Source organism: Mauremys mutica, chromosome 4, assembly GCF_020497125.1.
Source record: "Mauremys mutica isolate MM-2020 ecotype Southern chromosome 4, ASM2049712v1, whole genome shotgun sequence".
NCBI classification, from domain to species: Eukaryota; Metazoa; Chordata; order Testudines; family Geoemydidae; genus Mauremys; species Mauremys mutica.
In genome coordinates, this window is record NC_059075.1 from 91,065,376 (window position 1) to 91,083,522 (window position 18,147).

Below are 18,147 nucleotides of genomic sequence, written 5' to 3' on the forward strand. Positions count from 1 at the left end.
AGGGTGTGGATAAGGCCCTCCTACATCTTCTGGTTTCAGATACATATTAGGTCATCTTGAAATCCATATTGGTATGGTCCTGAGAAGTAGTAGTTGGGGAGCTGTAACCCCCATTTAAATGAATGGTTAATTTAAATAAAGTTGCACCCTCCACATTTAGCACATACTACTTGTCTCACTACTTCCATGGCCAGATCAATGAAGGTATAATTTAGCCCATTGTTTGGCACATGTTATCTTTCAACATACAGGGTGATATTATTATTAATAGTTATATTACAGTAGTATCCAGAAGCTTCAGTCAGGATCAGGGATCTCCTTGTGCTAGGTTCCTTAAAAACACATAAAAATACATGGTCCCTGCCCTACACAGTTCACAATCTAAGGCCTCTATCCTGCAATTGTACTCATGTGGGTAGACTCGTGAACCTGCACAGTCCCATTAAAGTTTGTAGATTGTTTTATTTTAACACTACACAGATGAGAAAGAAAAAAATAGCTACTTTGATTAAAATGAACTTTATGTTGTTAATTAATTTAGTTAATATTTTTCACTATTTATAATATATTTATATCATACCAGGATTGTACTTCTATTTATATGATATGGTGTCCTTTCACTCATAGTTTGCTCCAGATAGATCTATTAAAGATTACTTGTAGTTCTATAGTATGAAACACAGCTGTTCTGGAGACACAGTAATAATACATACCCTTAGGGCATTACATAAATATGCAATACAGTAAGCATTATCATTCCATAAAGTCAGAATCCATAAACTAAAGAATGGCGGCTATACACACAAAGGGTTTATAAATCATCTCTGATTAGCAGCATATTAGAAAGACTATTTAGTTTTAATCTTGTTGATAATATACAATTCCATTTATGTAATTACTGCTATACTAAGTAGATGTTTTTCCAATTAAAATGTTATATTATTGAAAAAATAGGTATTATATATATATATAATTAGGCCTTATTTAAAATTTCTAGTTCAGTTGCTTTCTCCCATCCATGAACCTTGCCAGGTGCTCAGAGGAAGTTAAAAATCCATGGTGATTCAGTCAATCTGCCATGGAGGAAAATTCCTTTCCAGACCTGCAAAAGGCCATCAAACTAACTTATGACAGATTGGCCATGCCACCATGCTTTTTTTACCTTCCTCTAAAAAGGTTTGTGGGATGGGAGAAAGAAGCCATCTCCTGGGAAGGGAAGAATAGTTAAAAACTAAAGACATATATTCTGTGTGATTATAGTGACGTCAATGGGAGTCCACAAACCTGGAAGGACTTGTCTGCCATCACTTGGGATAGGAGCTGTTGCAGGAATAATATGTATGTTTTGACCTATGGTTCCAAAATTAGGGGTAGGCCTTGGGAAAGGAGAATCTAAAGTCAGAAAAAGCATCACACATGAATGACAGGACCTTACTTCCATATTCAGGCATAAGGCACCCTCATGAGAGAATCCAACTGTCTATATGAAATTATGACTAAGTGAGGGATTGAAATTTAGTCCAGGGTGCCACACATCTGGGCACTGGGGGTGCTGTCAAGGAAGAGACCATGAGAACTGAGGGCTGCAGAAAACTAAGGGGTTAATCTGAATTGAAATTTTATGTAGCTAAAGAATACAATAAAGTTTCTGCCATGAGCCTTTAAAATAAAATTAGATCTGAGTTTTAATGGCAACACCAATGAGGTTTAATGGCAACACCAATGAGGTTTTCTGGCAAACAGAACTACAGGATATGAACAGCCTAATTCCTCAGTAAAGTGATAAATAATGTGTCCAATTCTACTGCGAAATAAGACAATTCAGGACTGAACATTTGTAACCTACAATATCTCCATGCTGTACTTTCCGAGAACTTCATCCTGATATCAGGAGTCAAGTGAGGTGAAGGGAAAGTGCTATACAGATTCATATGCAAAAGTAATATATGTGTATTTAAAATCAACTATCAATTACATTAAAATCTGTAATAAAATGTGTAACTCCAAGTTCATTAAGCTGATGCATTTTTTGAAAAATAAAATATGACAGAGCATTTACATTTCAATGTGCTTATGAGAAAAAGTGTTATACTGTTATTTGGAATGCAGCTTGGAATTGAAACATTTCCAAATCAGTCAATAATTAAATAGTGAGAATCCATCATTTTCACTGACATTTACTCCTACCAGAAAAGATGGCCTATTTTAAATGTGCTCACACATATGCTTGTCAATCAGTTCCTGTCACAGCAAATTATTTCGTTTTGTAGATCACATGGTATTTAAAAGAAAATTTCTCTCTCCACATTTAAATACAGATTTGAAGAGTAGTATCAAGAACTCTTTTCGGATATTAGATTTTTCTGTAACTGCTTCTTTACAATGTAATATATAAAAGATGGAAAATCTAATTCATAATGCTCAGTTTCACTTATAGTGTACAGACCTGATGACTCAAGTATCACAGCAAATTATAGCTCTAAATGCAATATAGTACAGTGAGTTAGATAGAGTAGTAGAAATGAGAATGATAGTGTACTAATCATTTTAGCATCTAACACTTACATGCAGTAGAGGGAATTCAGTTTCAGATTATTAGAAATAAAGTACAGAACAAGCTAAACAGCTTATTAAAAACAATTGCTGTATGGACAAAGAAAAACTAATAAGGGTTCCCTAGCCTGTTGCCAAATGTAATAAATTAGTAACTAGTTGTCAAATATTCTGGATTCATATATTTAAAATGTTTCCCATTTCCATTTTACCTCACCCACCTTGTCTCTCTAATATCCTGGGATCAACACAGTTACAACAATACTGCAATCCCATTTCCAGAGAGATCTATCAACTTTTATCAAAAACTCTTTAAGGTAATTTCCATTTTAATTTGAGACATAGAAAAGTCAGACGTTGACATAAAAATTCACATTTCTGTGTACCTGCTTTTTTCAAAAAATAATTAATATTTAGAGTTTTGTTGTGCCAAGAATTGATATGTGTGTGCCTGCCAGCCATTTTAAAGATACCCATCGATACATTTCAGACCAGTGGATAAGGCACTGGATTGTGAGTCAGGAGACTGAGTTATATTCCCTGTTATGTGACCTGGGACAAATTAATCTGCATATCAGGGTATTAGTTTCCCTTTCTGTAAAATGAAGATAACAATACTTAACCTCTTTTAAAAAATGATTTTAGGTCTATGCATAAGTTCTACGTAAGTATGTATGAACTACTGTGATGGGGGAACCCAATTTCATCTTTGCAGTCCCTCAAAATTATTGATACATAGTCATCACAAACTCATTAAATGACAAAAATTGTCTTAAATTATTTGCCTGAATTAAAAAATATTAGAAAATGGTGATTTTTATCTTTGACTTTAGGGGGTCGAGTTAGAATCATTAAAATGAAAATCTTCCTGAGATTCCTATTCCTAATATCCATCCCTAATGCTCCTCACAAGATATTTTCAATCTCTGGAGACATATTTGCAGATTTATTTGAGGAGAGGGGAAAAAGAAAAATTAAATATGAATTTTGGTATGATAACAATGGACTGGCCATTTCAAATTTCATCAAACAATATCAGGCAGACTATCCAAGGTCCTGACCCAGCTGAGCACTTACACGCACATGATTAATTTTAAGTACATAAGTAATCTCACGGAAGCCCATGAAACTATTTTTGTATTTAAAGTATGTGCTTAACTGCTTTGCTTGATAGGGCCTCTATATCTAACTGACTGGATTTTAGACATCCCAAATACAGTGTGATTATGCAAAGATCAGTCATCCTTCCCAACTATTCCAGCAGTGTTTACAAACTCTTCAAAGGCCAAATCTTGCACACAAATGAATACATGAGCTAAAAATACCTTATCTGGAAACAATTAAGAAACCAGAGGCCCAATTTTACAATTTACAATATGCAGGCTGACCTCTGCAGCCACATAAAGCACCTCTGAATTTCAGTGGGATTTTACACTGGTACAGAGGACCTCTTATGAATTGTAAATTGCAGAATTGAGGCCTGAGGCTAAAATTTTAAAACCTTGGTGCCTTAAGTTAGGTAGTGAAATAAAAGTGGCCTGATTTGCAGAAGTCCTGAGCACCCACAATCCCATTGAAATGATTGGGAGCGCTCGAGACTCAGAAGTTTCAAAATCAAGCCATTTTTATTCCAGTATTCTTTTACATATGGATTTAGTAGCCTAACTTTAGTCACTCAGGTTTCAAATTAGGCCTCCAGAACCTCCATCTCCCAGATAATACATATCTTAGATCTATTTATCTAAGTTCCCACATGGTGCCCAACACCATAATACCTAAGCACCCCCTGCAATTAAGAAGTATGCACATAATATGTGTCTCTCTTTCTCTGACAAAATGTGTACACAACTACTCCCTCACTCTGGGTCTATTGTGGAGAGAATGCCACTAGAAACTTAGCATGCATTCCTTTTGCATCCCAGTAATTACAGTAGGTTCAACTATGAACTGCCTATTATACCTGTGCAAGGGAATGTGCAGAGGGTACAGTAGTCTCTACTGGACTGCTGCTACTTCTCCTGTGTAAGAGGGAAGCAAGTGTAAGGATAGGGATGAAAGAGTGATGATGATGGTCAGTGATGTGGTGTACAAATTTTATACTTCCTAAATAAATAGTTATTAAAAATTCCATAGTTCTGTCTTGCAGTTTAAATGGGACTGAAGCACACTCTTGAATTGTTCTATAGCCTTGGTCTTTAGCAGAATTTCCGCACTATTTGGGAACATGATTAATTCACTCTTTAGTCTTGTCTACCCTGCAAAACCAAACCATATTTTAACTCTTGAAGGCTACAGGATTGTAACTGGATCCCCCAGCTAAGGCTGATTCAAATACATTAAGGGATCCTGGAGACTCATGAGATGTATACCTGGAAAAGTTGCCTCTCTCTTTTGGGATACTATCACCTGGAGGAGGAAAACCTGGTGAAAGTCCCTCCCCACATTCCACTGTGGCACCTTCAGCCAAGGGGATGAGGGAGGCTGGAGAAAGTCCCCTACTAAGGCTACAACTCATACAGGAAAACTGCTAAAGTCCTCCCAGCTGGCACCTCATCACTCATAGATAGCGAAAGCTTCCTGCTGTTACACCACCACCTGCAGAGGGGAAGCCTGAAGAAACACTCCCCAAACCTTTGCTGGGACACCGTCCTCATTTGGTTTGGAAAGCCCAGAGAAAGTTCTCCACTGGGGTCCCCTGACTCTGTTCTCAAACTCCCATCCCTCATGTGTCACAGGACAACAGAGTGTTCATATGTCAGCACATGCTTGATGAAGCTTCTAGCATGGAGCTGAAGAACTCATTTGTTCTTTGAGTGTGTAGAATGAGGAGCCTATTCTGAGCATGCTCACAATGTCAGTCAGTCACTCCCTGTGAGGGACCCTTCCAGCGAAGGCCCTGTTGATGTAGGTTCTATAGTTTGTTAGAACCTGTTCTGCCCCATTAGGATTGTTTCTACAGTGTGTATAGGACCTAAGAAATCACATAGCATTGCATTGAGATCACTTGTAAAGCCTGGCTGCTACTGTTAAGTATGATGAAGGTGATGTCTTCTTGGGAAAGGTTGTCAAGCAGTGTTTCATTGATATCATATGTGCACTGTATGATGAGCTACTCTTATGCTTGCAGCAGTAACATGGGCCCTAACCCTGCAAACATTGAAGCACTTGCTTAACTTTATTACTATGGATAGCTTCATACTCATAATAGTAAAGTTAAGCACATGTATGTTTGCAGGGTGGCAGCCTAAATGCAGGCCTACACTACTGTTGAAGTCAATCTAACTTATGTCACTTATGTGAAAAGACATCCCCCTGAGCGACGCAACTTACAGCAACCTAAGTGCTGTCCACGCTGGCTCTATGTCAGCAGGAGATGCTATCCCACCGACATAGCTTCCACCCCTCGCGGAGGTGGATTAATTATGCCAACAGGAGAGAGCTCTCCTGTCGCACCGATGTAGCACTTCTAGTGTAGACTTGCCCTAAGGCTGAAACTGATCACCTAGATAAAATCTCTGTACCTCCACCATGGGTAACTATGAGCCCCAAGCAAGGGAGATAGCCAACACAGCCAAACAATAAAAATTATTGAATAGGAGAGGAATCGTGGAAGAGAATATATTCTGCAATATTACAATGACCTATAGTATACACCAAAACATACACAAATTTTTCTGAAGAAAAGATAATCAAGTGATTGTGCCTTGCGCACCACAGTCACTTAATTTAAATCAATAGAAAGAATCTGGAGTCAATTAAAGAAAGCAGTAGCTAAAGCAGCACATTGTGGACATCTGGAAGGAGCTGTCATTCATTTGCAGAGACTTCGGGGTATAATACAAGCTTTTAGCAGAAACAAAAAGCAGTGAACAGAATGACTGAAAAGAATTCACAATTTATTTAAGAAACAAATTCTTAAAATGTGTGGCAGATAGGTGCTCAGTTACACATCTGCTTTAGAATTCCAGTTAAACTCCTAATTAAATAAAGTCAGTGCTTTTCAGTATATGTAAATTACAACAAGAGAACAATGTGTTACAGAGCATTAAATCTTAAACCTTCATCCTTATGCTTATGCCTAACTTTATACCCTGTGAATAGTCCCAAAACTGTCTTCGTATGACTGAGAGGAAGAGATGGTGTCTATCTTCGTATTTGTTAAACACCTTTAAAAATGGGGCCTCATTACTGACTGAAGCCTTTAACATAAATATTAAATAAAAATAAAATATAGCAATTTTTTTTATTCTTCACTTTTAGCCGAAGGTCTAAAATTTATTGTGCAAGTGAACATATATCTGAATCTTTATTCACTTACCCTTATAATCAATGTAAGTATTATTCCCCAATCACTATGACAGAAGTTGAAAGGCTGAGCAAATCCAAAAAAATAGTGGACACTTCAAAGCTGATGTGAACAGGCCCAAATGCACAGATGTCAGTGGGAGTTCTATTCTATACAGGTAATTTATACTATATGAATCACAGTGATAGCTAAGATGTACCACTTAAAGTTATGCCAGAGCTTATGCTTGACCCAGTATCTGAAATACAGATTTCAAATGAAGGCATCAATGCTGCAAGCACTTATGTGTGTAAGTAACTTTACACATGTAAGTAGTTTCATTGATTACAATAAGATTGCTCAAAAGTATAAATATTTGCAGGATCAGGGCCTAAGAATACATCATTGGGCTTCTATTCCTGTGCAGAAAGAATTTACTACTCATCTATGTTCTTGTTATCTATGTGTTAGCAACTCAAGTCTTGTGATAAACAAAATTATGCAGTCAAGCCAATTTTTTTCCGACCTTTTAGATGGTGCTTTTTGTCAAGCTTCTGGTGACTAGGGAAGAGCACCGTACAGAACATTAATTTCCTCCCACATACTGTAGCTATTTTTTAAAAAGATACTTTTGACATACATTCTACATATATAACAAAAACATAAACAAAGATGATTATGGAATATATAAAATTTTAAAGGACAAAATTTAACCTGAATTCTGGTGACTCGGTATAAGGAATGCTTTTGAATTATTTATTTTAGTTTGGCAATATTATTAAACTTGTAATGCAGACTGTAAAAAGGCCTATTTGATGCTATTGGTGGAGTTTCTATTCATATTGGTGACTTTTTCCTGTTATACTTACCCTAGTGCAGCCCTTTTAATGGACACACAATATGTTACTCTGTGCCCAAGCTCACCTACTCTTTCTTTTCTCAAAAGACAAGGCACATCTGCCACCTGCTCTAGTCTGTGTCCCAGCAACAACTGTCGAGCAGTAAAAAGATTGATTATCAGTCAAAAACCATTGCACAACACCAGATTTTGGTAGGTTAAGCTTGCTGATCCAGCAAGGGATGGTGTGAAATTTTCAGTGATGTGTGCCAACATTTTGGTGCTAAAAGAACAGCAGTGCATGTCACAGTGAAACATTGCCAAAGATATGCAGACAAAGCCTAGAAGTTTTTGTTTTGAATTTGGCTTGAGAGAGAGAGAGAATTGCTTAATGAATTTGAAAATCCTCTCTTAACAACAAGTCATGTGCATGGAAAACTATAATAAAAGTACCAATGCCCTGAAGATTTTATAACAAACTATAGCAATGGCTGTATAAAAATATTACAATATTAGCTTCATTTCAGTATCTCCTATATGAGAAAAAATAGTATTTATTTAATACTATTGTTTAATGAAACAGTAAAACTCTTCTTATTAAATCTTAAAGTGTATTGGTGTGACTATGCAACACGTAATAGAAAAAATACTAAGATTTGTCTCTCTTATTGTATGCATAGACTGTTAATTAAATAAATGGTAGTCAATGGATTGTAATCATATTCAGGGTGATTTTCATATTATCTGTAACACCCTATCATGTGCATAATTGATGAAGTAGCAGATAAGCATATCTTATCATAAATATAATTTGTGAAGTTTTTATGGAAGCAAGATGTGAATATATTTATATGATATGGCTTAGTTGGTGGACTAAAATCTAAATACTTTAATCACTCATGAATAGCTCCATGAAAATAAAAATAAAAGGCATATTTATAGAACTTAAGTCATATGGGCAACTACTAATCAATATTTTTATTTATTCATTGACATTTCTATAATACTCATCACTGTCGTATCTATTTATATAAGAGACTTACCACTACTAGGTGAAACTAACCTAGTTTACTAAAGCAACAACTTTCTGTAAAAATTACAAGCTATTGTTGTCCTGAAATTTTTCATTTAGCAGTAAATATATTTGTGCTAGAAACTGTTCTTTCAAGGTAACAAAAGTAATTTTAAAATAAACCATTGGTGCTTTTAAAAAGAGAGAAAGAAAACATAATTATAACTACAGAAGAAAAGGCTAAAAATTCTCATTAGAGCAAAGACATAAAACGTACATATTAGTTAAATGTTTTTATAAAATTTATTTATTTATCCCAAGATCATTGTTAAATGCACTGCACTGCACTTTTAGGCGCCACAAGTATTTTTATAATCCAACTCCCTCCAAAAAAAAAAAAAAAAAAAAAGGATTTCATTTTTGTCTCTTGTTGGAATGGCACACTGGTAACACAGGTTGATCCTTAACAAACATAAAATTTCCCAGTCAGTCATCTGGCTTTTTGTAATAATTTAGCTAGCTAATTTTTATTCTAACTAACATTGTAGCTTATCATAACTGCCAGCTGTTTTGATGATTGAATAGAAAGTATTTAGTAGGAGTATTGTGACTTTGATACAGAACACTATTTAAGTTAATTTTGTAAAACTTCATCAAAATTAATTGTACAAATCCCAGAATGTACTCCATCATCTTAAAATATGAATGAAAACAATATTTACATCCAAATTTCAAAAGTAAATGAGTCAGAAACAGCATTATGTGTGTGTGTACAAATATCATTTGATGATTGTACTGAAAAAGGGATGAAATAGAGTGGGGAAGCTTTAATGTTTGTAATGAACAATTTTAAAATAATAAAACATTCACATCTGAATGATATGTACATCTGAGTGTAAATATTCGAACTTGTTGTATAAACATCCCAATAATTATTTTAATGATTTTTCATAAAGGTCAAATGACTAAATTAATAAATGCTCTCTGAAATGCTGAACTATTTTCTTCCTAGTGTAATAAGCCTAATTAATTGTGTCTGTTAGGTGTCACTGAAACTAAAGAGTAAATTCAATAATCTCTGATTTAATTTATTATATTTTCACCATTTAACCTCCTGCAGGCTCCCTAATGTCTATTCAGATCTATATTAAATTAAGCACCAATGCTAATGAAGGGCAATAAACATGGCTGTCAGTAGATTTTTCTTTCATTAAGCACATTATCCTCTTACTGAGCTCTAAATGAGTAAACATTAGTTTTGTTAAACCATGCAAAAAGAGAGGATGAAAATCATTTTTAATTGCACCCCTGAAGCCATATAGTATTTGTTTTTTTACCTTTAATTTTTTTGAATGGATCTAAAAAAGGCTCTCCAGTTGAAATATAAATGTCGGCATCATGGGGTATGTCTTTAGGTTCTAGTGCTTCAGTGCCGTCTGCCAAGAACACTCGTCGTGCAGCCATGTTCAGATTCAGTTTTTCAGTGCACTCCTCCAGCAGCTAAATGAAGGCAAGAGGTAAGGAATATTGATTGCGACAGAAAAATATATTCACAACATGACCAACATTTAGTGAAAGGATCAGGACTAAAAATTAGAAATGCATGCTTAAATGACTTACCAGCCATAGTAACTGCACTATAAGTAACTTAGTTTTTTTGTAATCTTTGCTGGCAGTTAACTGATAACAGGATGATGAAAACACAGTAGATAATGTAACATTACAAAGAATTTTCAAAAATTACTATTTTTAGTCTCACACAGTATTGTAATTTGTTATGAATGAACTCAACATTTTACACTCTGTAACTCCTATTTATTTGAACAGTGTTTATACTGTAGTATGTGTTAATTATTCACTAATTTTATGTGTATTTTATATGTATATTATACATATGCTGGAAAGGAAGAATTTTAATATTAGCTCATTTTAAAATAAAAGGCAACTTCTTTCTTTAACTGCTGGTATAAAGTACAAACTATAAATAAAGTTAATGCATGTAAGACAACTTTTTATTAGTATTTACCAGCTTAATGGATGGTACAGCAATCTTAGCAAAAATACTTCTTGTGCCATTCTTGTAAGCCGTTACTTTGATTACCCTTGGCTGGCATTTAATAACTTGGGGCACTTCAGATTCTTTCTGGGCCAGCTGGAGTCTTGAGGAAGAGAACTGTGTACATCTGTTGCAAATAAAACCAATTTAGCTTCATCAGAGAAAAAGTTAATCTGTATTTTGTTGAAAGCATCTATTTCTAAGGTCTTTTTATATACAATTACGTAAAATTAATATTTCTAATATAAACCCTTGATGACTCTTCACATTATAGATATTTAAATCAGAATACCTGAGTTTTTAATACACTATGTAAGGAAATTGAACTCCTTTAAATAAAATAGATTTAGAATGATATTCTTCTATCACATATTTAGTTTATTTTAGATATTTAGCATATTTTATTTGTAATACACCACATTCAGAGAGCACCATTATAACTCAAGTATGAAGTTGTTATGCAGCATCTTCAGAGCCCTTTTTATTCTGGCTTTTATAAGAAAAAAGATCTCTTCAATCTTTAAAAATTAGTCTCCAATACCACCAGCATTTGACTAAATGTAAATAATAAACTTGGTACTAGAAAAGTTAACAATATTCTTATTAGTGTTTTCAGTGCATAAGTCATTTTCTTTATAATTCAATATAACTTAATTATTTGCTCTTAGTTGAAAAATTAAGAGCTAATGCTGTAGCCTTCATTCAGGCAAAATTCCCATAGACTTTGACAGCAAATAGACTGTAGAATGGGGCCTTATGTCAATGTTTCCGTTCTTTAGAATGCAAAATACATTCAATGCCATTAGCAGAATAAAATGAAATGCACTAACATCCAATAAAGAAAAAATACCCTCAAAACTATTTTTAAAAGGGTAATTCCACAAAAAAAAAATCTATAGTGCTATTGTACTGTAAGGCTTTTCTTAGAAAACAAAGAATTTCTATTGCATAACTATAGGAAAGCTGCATGTTTTAACAAGAACATTGGTAATCTAAGGCCACAATCCTGCACTGAGCTCTGTGTAGGTGCAAGGTCCAACTATAAAGAACTCAGAGCAGGTTTGAGGCCTAAGCATCTGATTCAACTCCGCTAAATGAGAATCTTTCAAACAATTTTAAAGGGCACTGGATTGAACCTTTACAGAATAAGTACTTTTATGCCCATAACCATAAAGTAGAGGTATTTGACTATTTCCAAGTTTCTCGCTCTGTAATGAAAGTAATAGTTAAAGGACTTTTTGTTCTATAAGATTTTTAATCCCTTATTCATACTGGTGGGCACTTCTTAACACAAGTAGTCTCATTAAAGTCAAGAAGTTATTGTGTGAGAAACTGCTAACCCATGTGAGTAAGGAATTTAGAGTCTGACTCTTAATGAGGTATTACTACAAATTATCATTAAACTTCTTTTTGTGTGAAATTATAAAAATATACACAGAGGGCTAATGGATGCAGTTTATGCTGTATATATATAAATGTATTATGTGCACGTGCACACACACACGACACTAAAAATAAATCTTAAAGAATGCAATAAATCTTAAAAATGAATAAAATTAGCAATGTCTTTTATTTATATGTTTTGGAATATCAATTGAAGCATCATTATGATTTCTGTTGAAAGGAGAAACAGCATCAACAGTCACAGTTAAAAGCAACACAGAACAGCTTTGATTACCTTAGCTGACCTGCTGGAGCACTGACAGGTCTGTTTCTCTTGGATGGCGATATAAGGCAGAAATTGTTTGTACTGTCTGATTTGTAGGTGCCTAGGTTTGATATTCTATCACTGCTCTGAACTGATTTTGTTTGATGTGTGGAACAATCTTGAAGTCCTGACCTTCTTGATACCACTGCCGATTGCAGATGAATGTTAGGGCCAAACAGAGGCTGTCTAGAGTTTTGCTTTCTGTCAGTATTTTTAATTGCTGTTTTTGCATAGGGTGAAATAAATTTTCTGAAAGAAAAATATGGAGAAAAACATAAAATTATATCCTCTTATGCTGGCCTTTTGCTTAGTTTAAGTAATTATTGAATCTGTGAGGTCTTGGGAAAACCTGATAAGTGACAAGCATGGGTGAACTTATTTAATGTCAATGTACACTTAAAAAGTGGAAGAAAAGGAAACCAAATCATTAAGGCACCAAGAAATTGTCATAATAATTAGTAGATTTTGAAAACAGTCCAAGACAAAATCTCAAGGAGGAAAATAAGATTTTCAATATGCTTTAAAACTATTTTTAAGATAACAAAGTCTTTTGTTTTATTCAACTTAGATATAATAAAACAAAATAACACACCACTGAAAAAAGTAAACTGAGATTCTATCAAATGTAGCCTGAGATTTTCAAAGGGAGTTAGACAGAAATTCAGCAGGAATTAGGCACCTCAATCCCTATAGTTCTTTTGTAAATCCCAGCCATAGTTTCAATAAAAATTAAGTTTTACAAAATCCAATGATAAAAATATTCACTGAAATTACAAAAAAAACCCTACTAGACACATCAATCTTTTATAAAATGAATACACTTTTCTCTACAACTTGTGTGATTCATATATTGCAGAATTGTGGCAGTGAATGAGTACCTCAATGTGAAATTGACTAGAAACGAAAGCAAAAAGTGCAAATTTACTTTCATTGTTTACTTTTTGCATTTCCCTAAGTGTAGGCAAACAATATAACAAGTAAAATGTAAATAATTTTTTAAATGTTGCTTTAACAATCTAAGATGTTACTAATAACAAAAGTAAAGGCATTTCCAAATTATTTTTAACCTGTTCGTGTCCCCTTAAAATAGTTTTGTGTGTGTTTTGGTTTTCATATTGTTTTTGTACTAAGAAATCTGTCCTTTCCTCCACTACTAAGCTCTAACCCAGAAGACCCAGGTTCAAATTCTTGTTCAAGTCATTAGTAAAAATGTGTTTGAATAGTTTTATATTAGTCTTCACTTGTGCATGTCATAAAACCATTGTCGAATTTAGCTCAATTAAGCTCTGCTTAAGCAAGTTCCAGAATTAGAATAGCAGGAACTGCTGAAGGTCAAGATTGAGGAAAACTGAAAGAGCTATATCTGGGGCAGGTAGCAGAACCCACCTGATTTATGCCTGAGTCAGACCAGTGCTACTCTTGCTTCACTTAAACTATGCAATAAATTCACTTATAACATTAAAAAAATAACAATCATAAGGCAATTTAAAAAAAAAAAAGAACAAAAATAGAGAATAAACAACAGACAGCTATGTATCAGAGGGGTAGCCATGTTAGTCTGGTTCTGTAGAAGCAGCAAAGAATCCTGTGGCACCTTATAGACTAACAGACGTATTAGCTCTAAGTCTGAGACTAATATTATGTTGATGTCATAGAAATAAAAGATGTAATGCACCACAAGATTGGCATTTTATAGATCCAGATATAGATCACAATTTATTTTTCATTCACTCTTTTCTTACGACTGGAGGGTGTCTTAGTAGTATCAACAGCCAAGCAGAAGAAACAGAAGAGTCTGACATGGTCAGCTCCTCACTCTAGCATGCAGATTTTCATAATTCATGAGTGTCACATTGTTCCGATGAACTACAAGAGCCCGGTGATGTCACACCCACAAATTATAAGATATTTTTTGCACATCTTGAAGTATATTTAACACAGCAATTCAAATATTATATATCAAAATACTGTGATTAAATTAATGTTACGAGTTTGAGTTAAATCAAGAAAAAAAATCTATGTAGCATTATGGCTACAAACATACTGAGGTGTGTTTTGAATTCTGATTAGTGAGTCAAAAAAGACATTAATATCTTGTAAATGTTCATTTTCCTGCAAGGCTGTCTTATGGGCCATTTGAAAAGTGAAGAATATCTTGTTTTCCTTTTTACAATAAAATCTACTAGATCCCATTACTTATTACTGAAAAAAAAAATCCTTGGTACTAATCCTTACTGAACAGTGAATTATTTTGTTAGAATATTAACTGCCTTGGCTTTACCTCTGAAAAATAAACTAACAAGGGAGTCATTTATTTTAGTAAAGAATTATTACTTAATATTTACCGCTAATGAATTTTAGAAATATTTTTTCAACCACATATGCCACTTTATAAATGACCTGTTGGTGAATAAGTCTGTTATTAAAGGAAAATAGGTGTGAGACTAACATAGGTAGCCTATGTACACACTAGCATCTTCTTAAAATTTTCCATCATTGCACCATCATTGTTCAGTTTTACCAGGGTAAGAACACTAGTATACACAGGTGGGTCAACAGCACCCATATTTTAACTGGGGTGCAATCTACAGAGGGTTAACATGCCAACAGTTAGTCTACTCTAGTACCACATTTGCTACCAACAGCAGACTTATACTTGAGGTAGTGCAATGTTGGGACATGTTAAGAAAATGCTAGTTTGGACACAACCCTTGCGCACAGTTCATTGGAGACTTAATATATCATAGGGTGAAGTGCTCAGCCTGTAGTGAAAAACGACACTATGTTTTTAGAGACTTTGTCATGTGATTTGTGAAATGACATTAAGCGCCATGGTAAAATGTATGATTCCTCACTCTTTATTAAGGCAAAAATCCTGTTCAGATCAATGTTAAATCGAGCCAAAAGGTTGTAATCCCATGTTTGTGGCACAAGGAAACATGTTTGTGTAGGGCTCCTATAGTTCATTGTCTGGTTATGCTGAAAGGACAGGAGACATTTAACATGGGTTCAATCAGGTCACAACTTTATTATTAGATGTCTGGGACTACCCAGCAGATAAGTGTACAGTGCAGATAACCCCCATGTTTATTCCCTAGTTACCTGGGGGGCTTTTACCAGTTCCCCCTCTTTTTCCATACCTGGGGAGAGGGGCTACCACCAGCTTCCCCTCTTTTTGCCTCCCGGTCCCTCCAGTAAATCCATTGCCGGGACCATACCATCCACCTCCGCCTTGTAGGAGGGTTAAGGCGGGCTATAAGAATGGGGGGTTGGCTCCCTGCCGTACCAATCACAGAAGTCCCCAACTGTCCCCCGTTCGCTCCTTTAACAAACACCTCTTTTAAAAAAGAACAGGAGTAGTTGTGGCACCTTAGAGACTTTGTTAGTCTCTAAGGTGCTACAAGTACTCCTGTTCTTTTTGTGGATACAGACTAACACAGCTGCTACTCTGAAACCTCTTTTTTAAGTCCTTTTCCAAGCCATTTATCTGGTCACTGTATACCTTCCCTATGGAGTACCTGCACTGGACATCTGCCACAAGGAGGTGCTATCAGTTAGCTTGGCTGCCTCCTCCCCACACCCAGTCGGGTTCCCAGACATCTTCTAATGCCATCTTTTATATCAGTTAAAAAATGACGGCACCTAAGAGAGAAAGGTGAACCCCATCTTCCTGAAACAACTCTGCTGCCCCTTATACTGTGCCAGGATGTGAAATTACTGTCCTTCTTATGGTCCCAAGGAATTTGGCCACCTCTCTATTCACATACCTCCTGGCCTTGTCTACCCTGTAGGGGATCACGGCTCCCCACCAGACCCTGCGCTGAAGTATGTCTGACCACATAATGTTAACTCTTGGAAAAACTACACTATTTTTTTAGAAAGCGATAAAGAGTCCTGTGGCACCCGAAGTGGGTATTCACCCACGAAAGCTTATGCTCCAATACTTCTGTCTATAAGGTACCACAGGACTCTTTGTCGCATTTTACAGATCCAGACTAACACGGCAATCCCTCTGATATTTTTTTAGAGACTTTGGGTATGGCTACACTGGCGATTTGCAGCGCTGGAAAGCCTCCACCAGCGCTGCAATTAGTAAGTGGCCACACCTGCAGGGCACTTCCAGCGCTGCAACTCCCTGGCTGCAGCGCTGGCCGTACACCTCACTCGGCATGGGGAATAAGGATTCCAGCGCTGGTGCTGCAGCGCTGGTCATCAAGTGTGGCCACACACCAGCGCTGTGATTGGCCTCCAGGGTATAAGGTGTATCCCAGAATGCTTTTATAAATTACTCTCTTTGTTTTGTTATGCAGCCTCTCTTTGTTTTGTTGTGAACGAGCTCCGATCGGAGCTCCGAACAAACAGAGCTCCTGTTTGCTGTGATCATCTGTACCTGGCTGTAAACAATCAAATGAGAGGCAGGCAGGGAGAGTGAATGAAACAGAACGGAGGAGCTCCGTTGAACTGCTTATCTAAAAAAACAAACACTGATCACAGCAAACAGGAGCTATCTGTACCTGGCTGTGAACGATCAAATGAGAGGCAGGGGAAACAGCGTTGGATGCAGGGTTCGCAAACATTTTGTGATTTTTCCAATCTCTCTCTTCCCCGCTCCCTGTCACAGTACACCACAGGGAGTGAGTGAAACAGCGGGGAGTCCGGGGAGTCCGTGTTGGAGGCAGGCTGTTTGCAATTAAGAGTTAAGACTAAGGGGTCAGAAACATGTTCTGATTTTTCAATGCAGGAAGCTAAACACACAGTGTTGGCTCCAAAAATCCCCTCTCTCTTTCCCCCCGCTCCCTGTCACACTAGACCCCACTCCACCCCCCTCTTTTGAAAAGCACGTTGTGGCCACTTGAACGCTGGGATAGCTGCCCATAATGCATCACTCCCAACAGCGCTGCAAATACTGCAAATGTGGCCACACACCAGCGCTGGTAGCTGTGAGTGTGGCCACACACCAGCGCTGGCCCTGCACAGCTGGATGACCAGCGCTGCAAACTACCAGCGCTGCAAACCGTAAGTGTAGCCATACCCTTTGTCATGTGATCTGTGAAATGACATTAAGTGCCATGGTAAAATGTACGATTTTTCACTCCTTATTAACGCAAAATTCCTGTTCAGATCAATGTAAAAATCAAGCCAAAAGGTTGTAATCCCATGTTTGTGGCACAAGAAAACATGCTTGTGTAGGGCTACTACTATTGGATTTAATATTGAGAAAAAAAGTGGCCAAGAATTAAAGCAATAGGACAGACTCAAGATGCTTAAATGAAAGAAACAAAAGAATCCCAAATCCTATGTGTACTAAGGCCTAAAATCTTTATTGCATATTTACTAGCAGTTCTAGAATTGCTTCTTTGTGTGATTATATTGAGGAAGTTTTTAGAGAGATGTTTGTAGTTATTATAAAAGCAAATTATTCTAAGCTCTAATTCATACACTTTAAATTAATTTAGATACAACATAGAAGTTTTATTTTACTATAAATTTGTCAAAGAGATTTTCAAACTATCCATGTAAATTTAACCAGGATACACATCAACCTATTTTTTATTATTTAAGCACAAAACAATAGTATTTTTTAAATAAAAGAAAGCATTCTACACAGTTCTGAGTTTTCTAACACATAAATCTACATGAGGCTAACAATCCTATTCATAAGTGAAAAATGTGGCTACTTTGACAGACCCTGGTT

The 18,147-nt window shown here is 35.9% G+C and overlaps 1 protein-coding gene across 4 annotated transcripts in view; it reads right to left on the bottom strand.

Moving 5' to 3' along the window:
• The window catches only part of DCDC1 (doublecortin domain containing 1), a 434,351-nt gene that overhangs the window by 384,513 nt on the left and 31,691 nt on the right, over positions 1-18,147 (bottom strand). For all 4 annotated transcript variants that reach the window (XM_045012463.1, XM_045012462.1, XM_045012461.1 and 1 more), the window contains exons 3-5: positions 12,423-12,701; positions 10,715-10,871; positions 10,026-10,188 (exon numbers count right to left, since the gene is read on the bottom strand). In XM_045012463.1, coding sequence (XP_044868398.1) covers positions 10,026-10,188; positions 10,715-10,871; positions 12,423-12,701 — 599 coding nt within the window. The remainder of the gene's footprint in view (positions 1-10,025; positions 10,189-10,714; positions 10,872-12,422; positions 12,702-18,147) is intronic.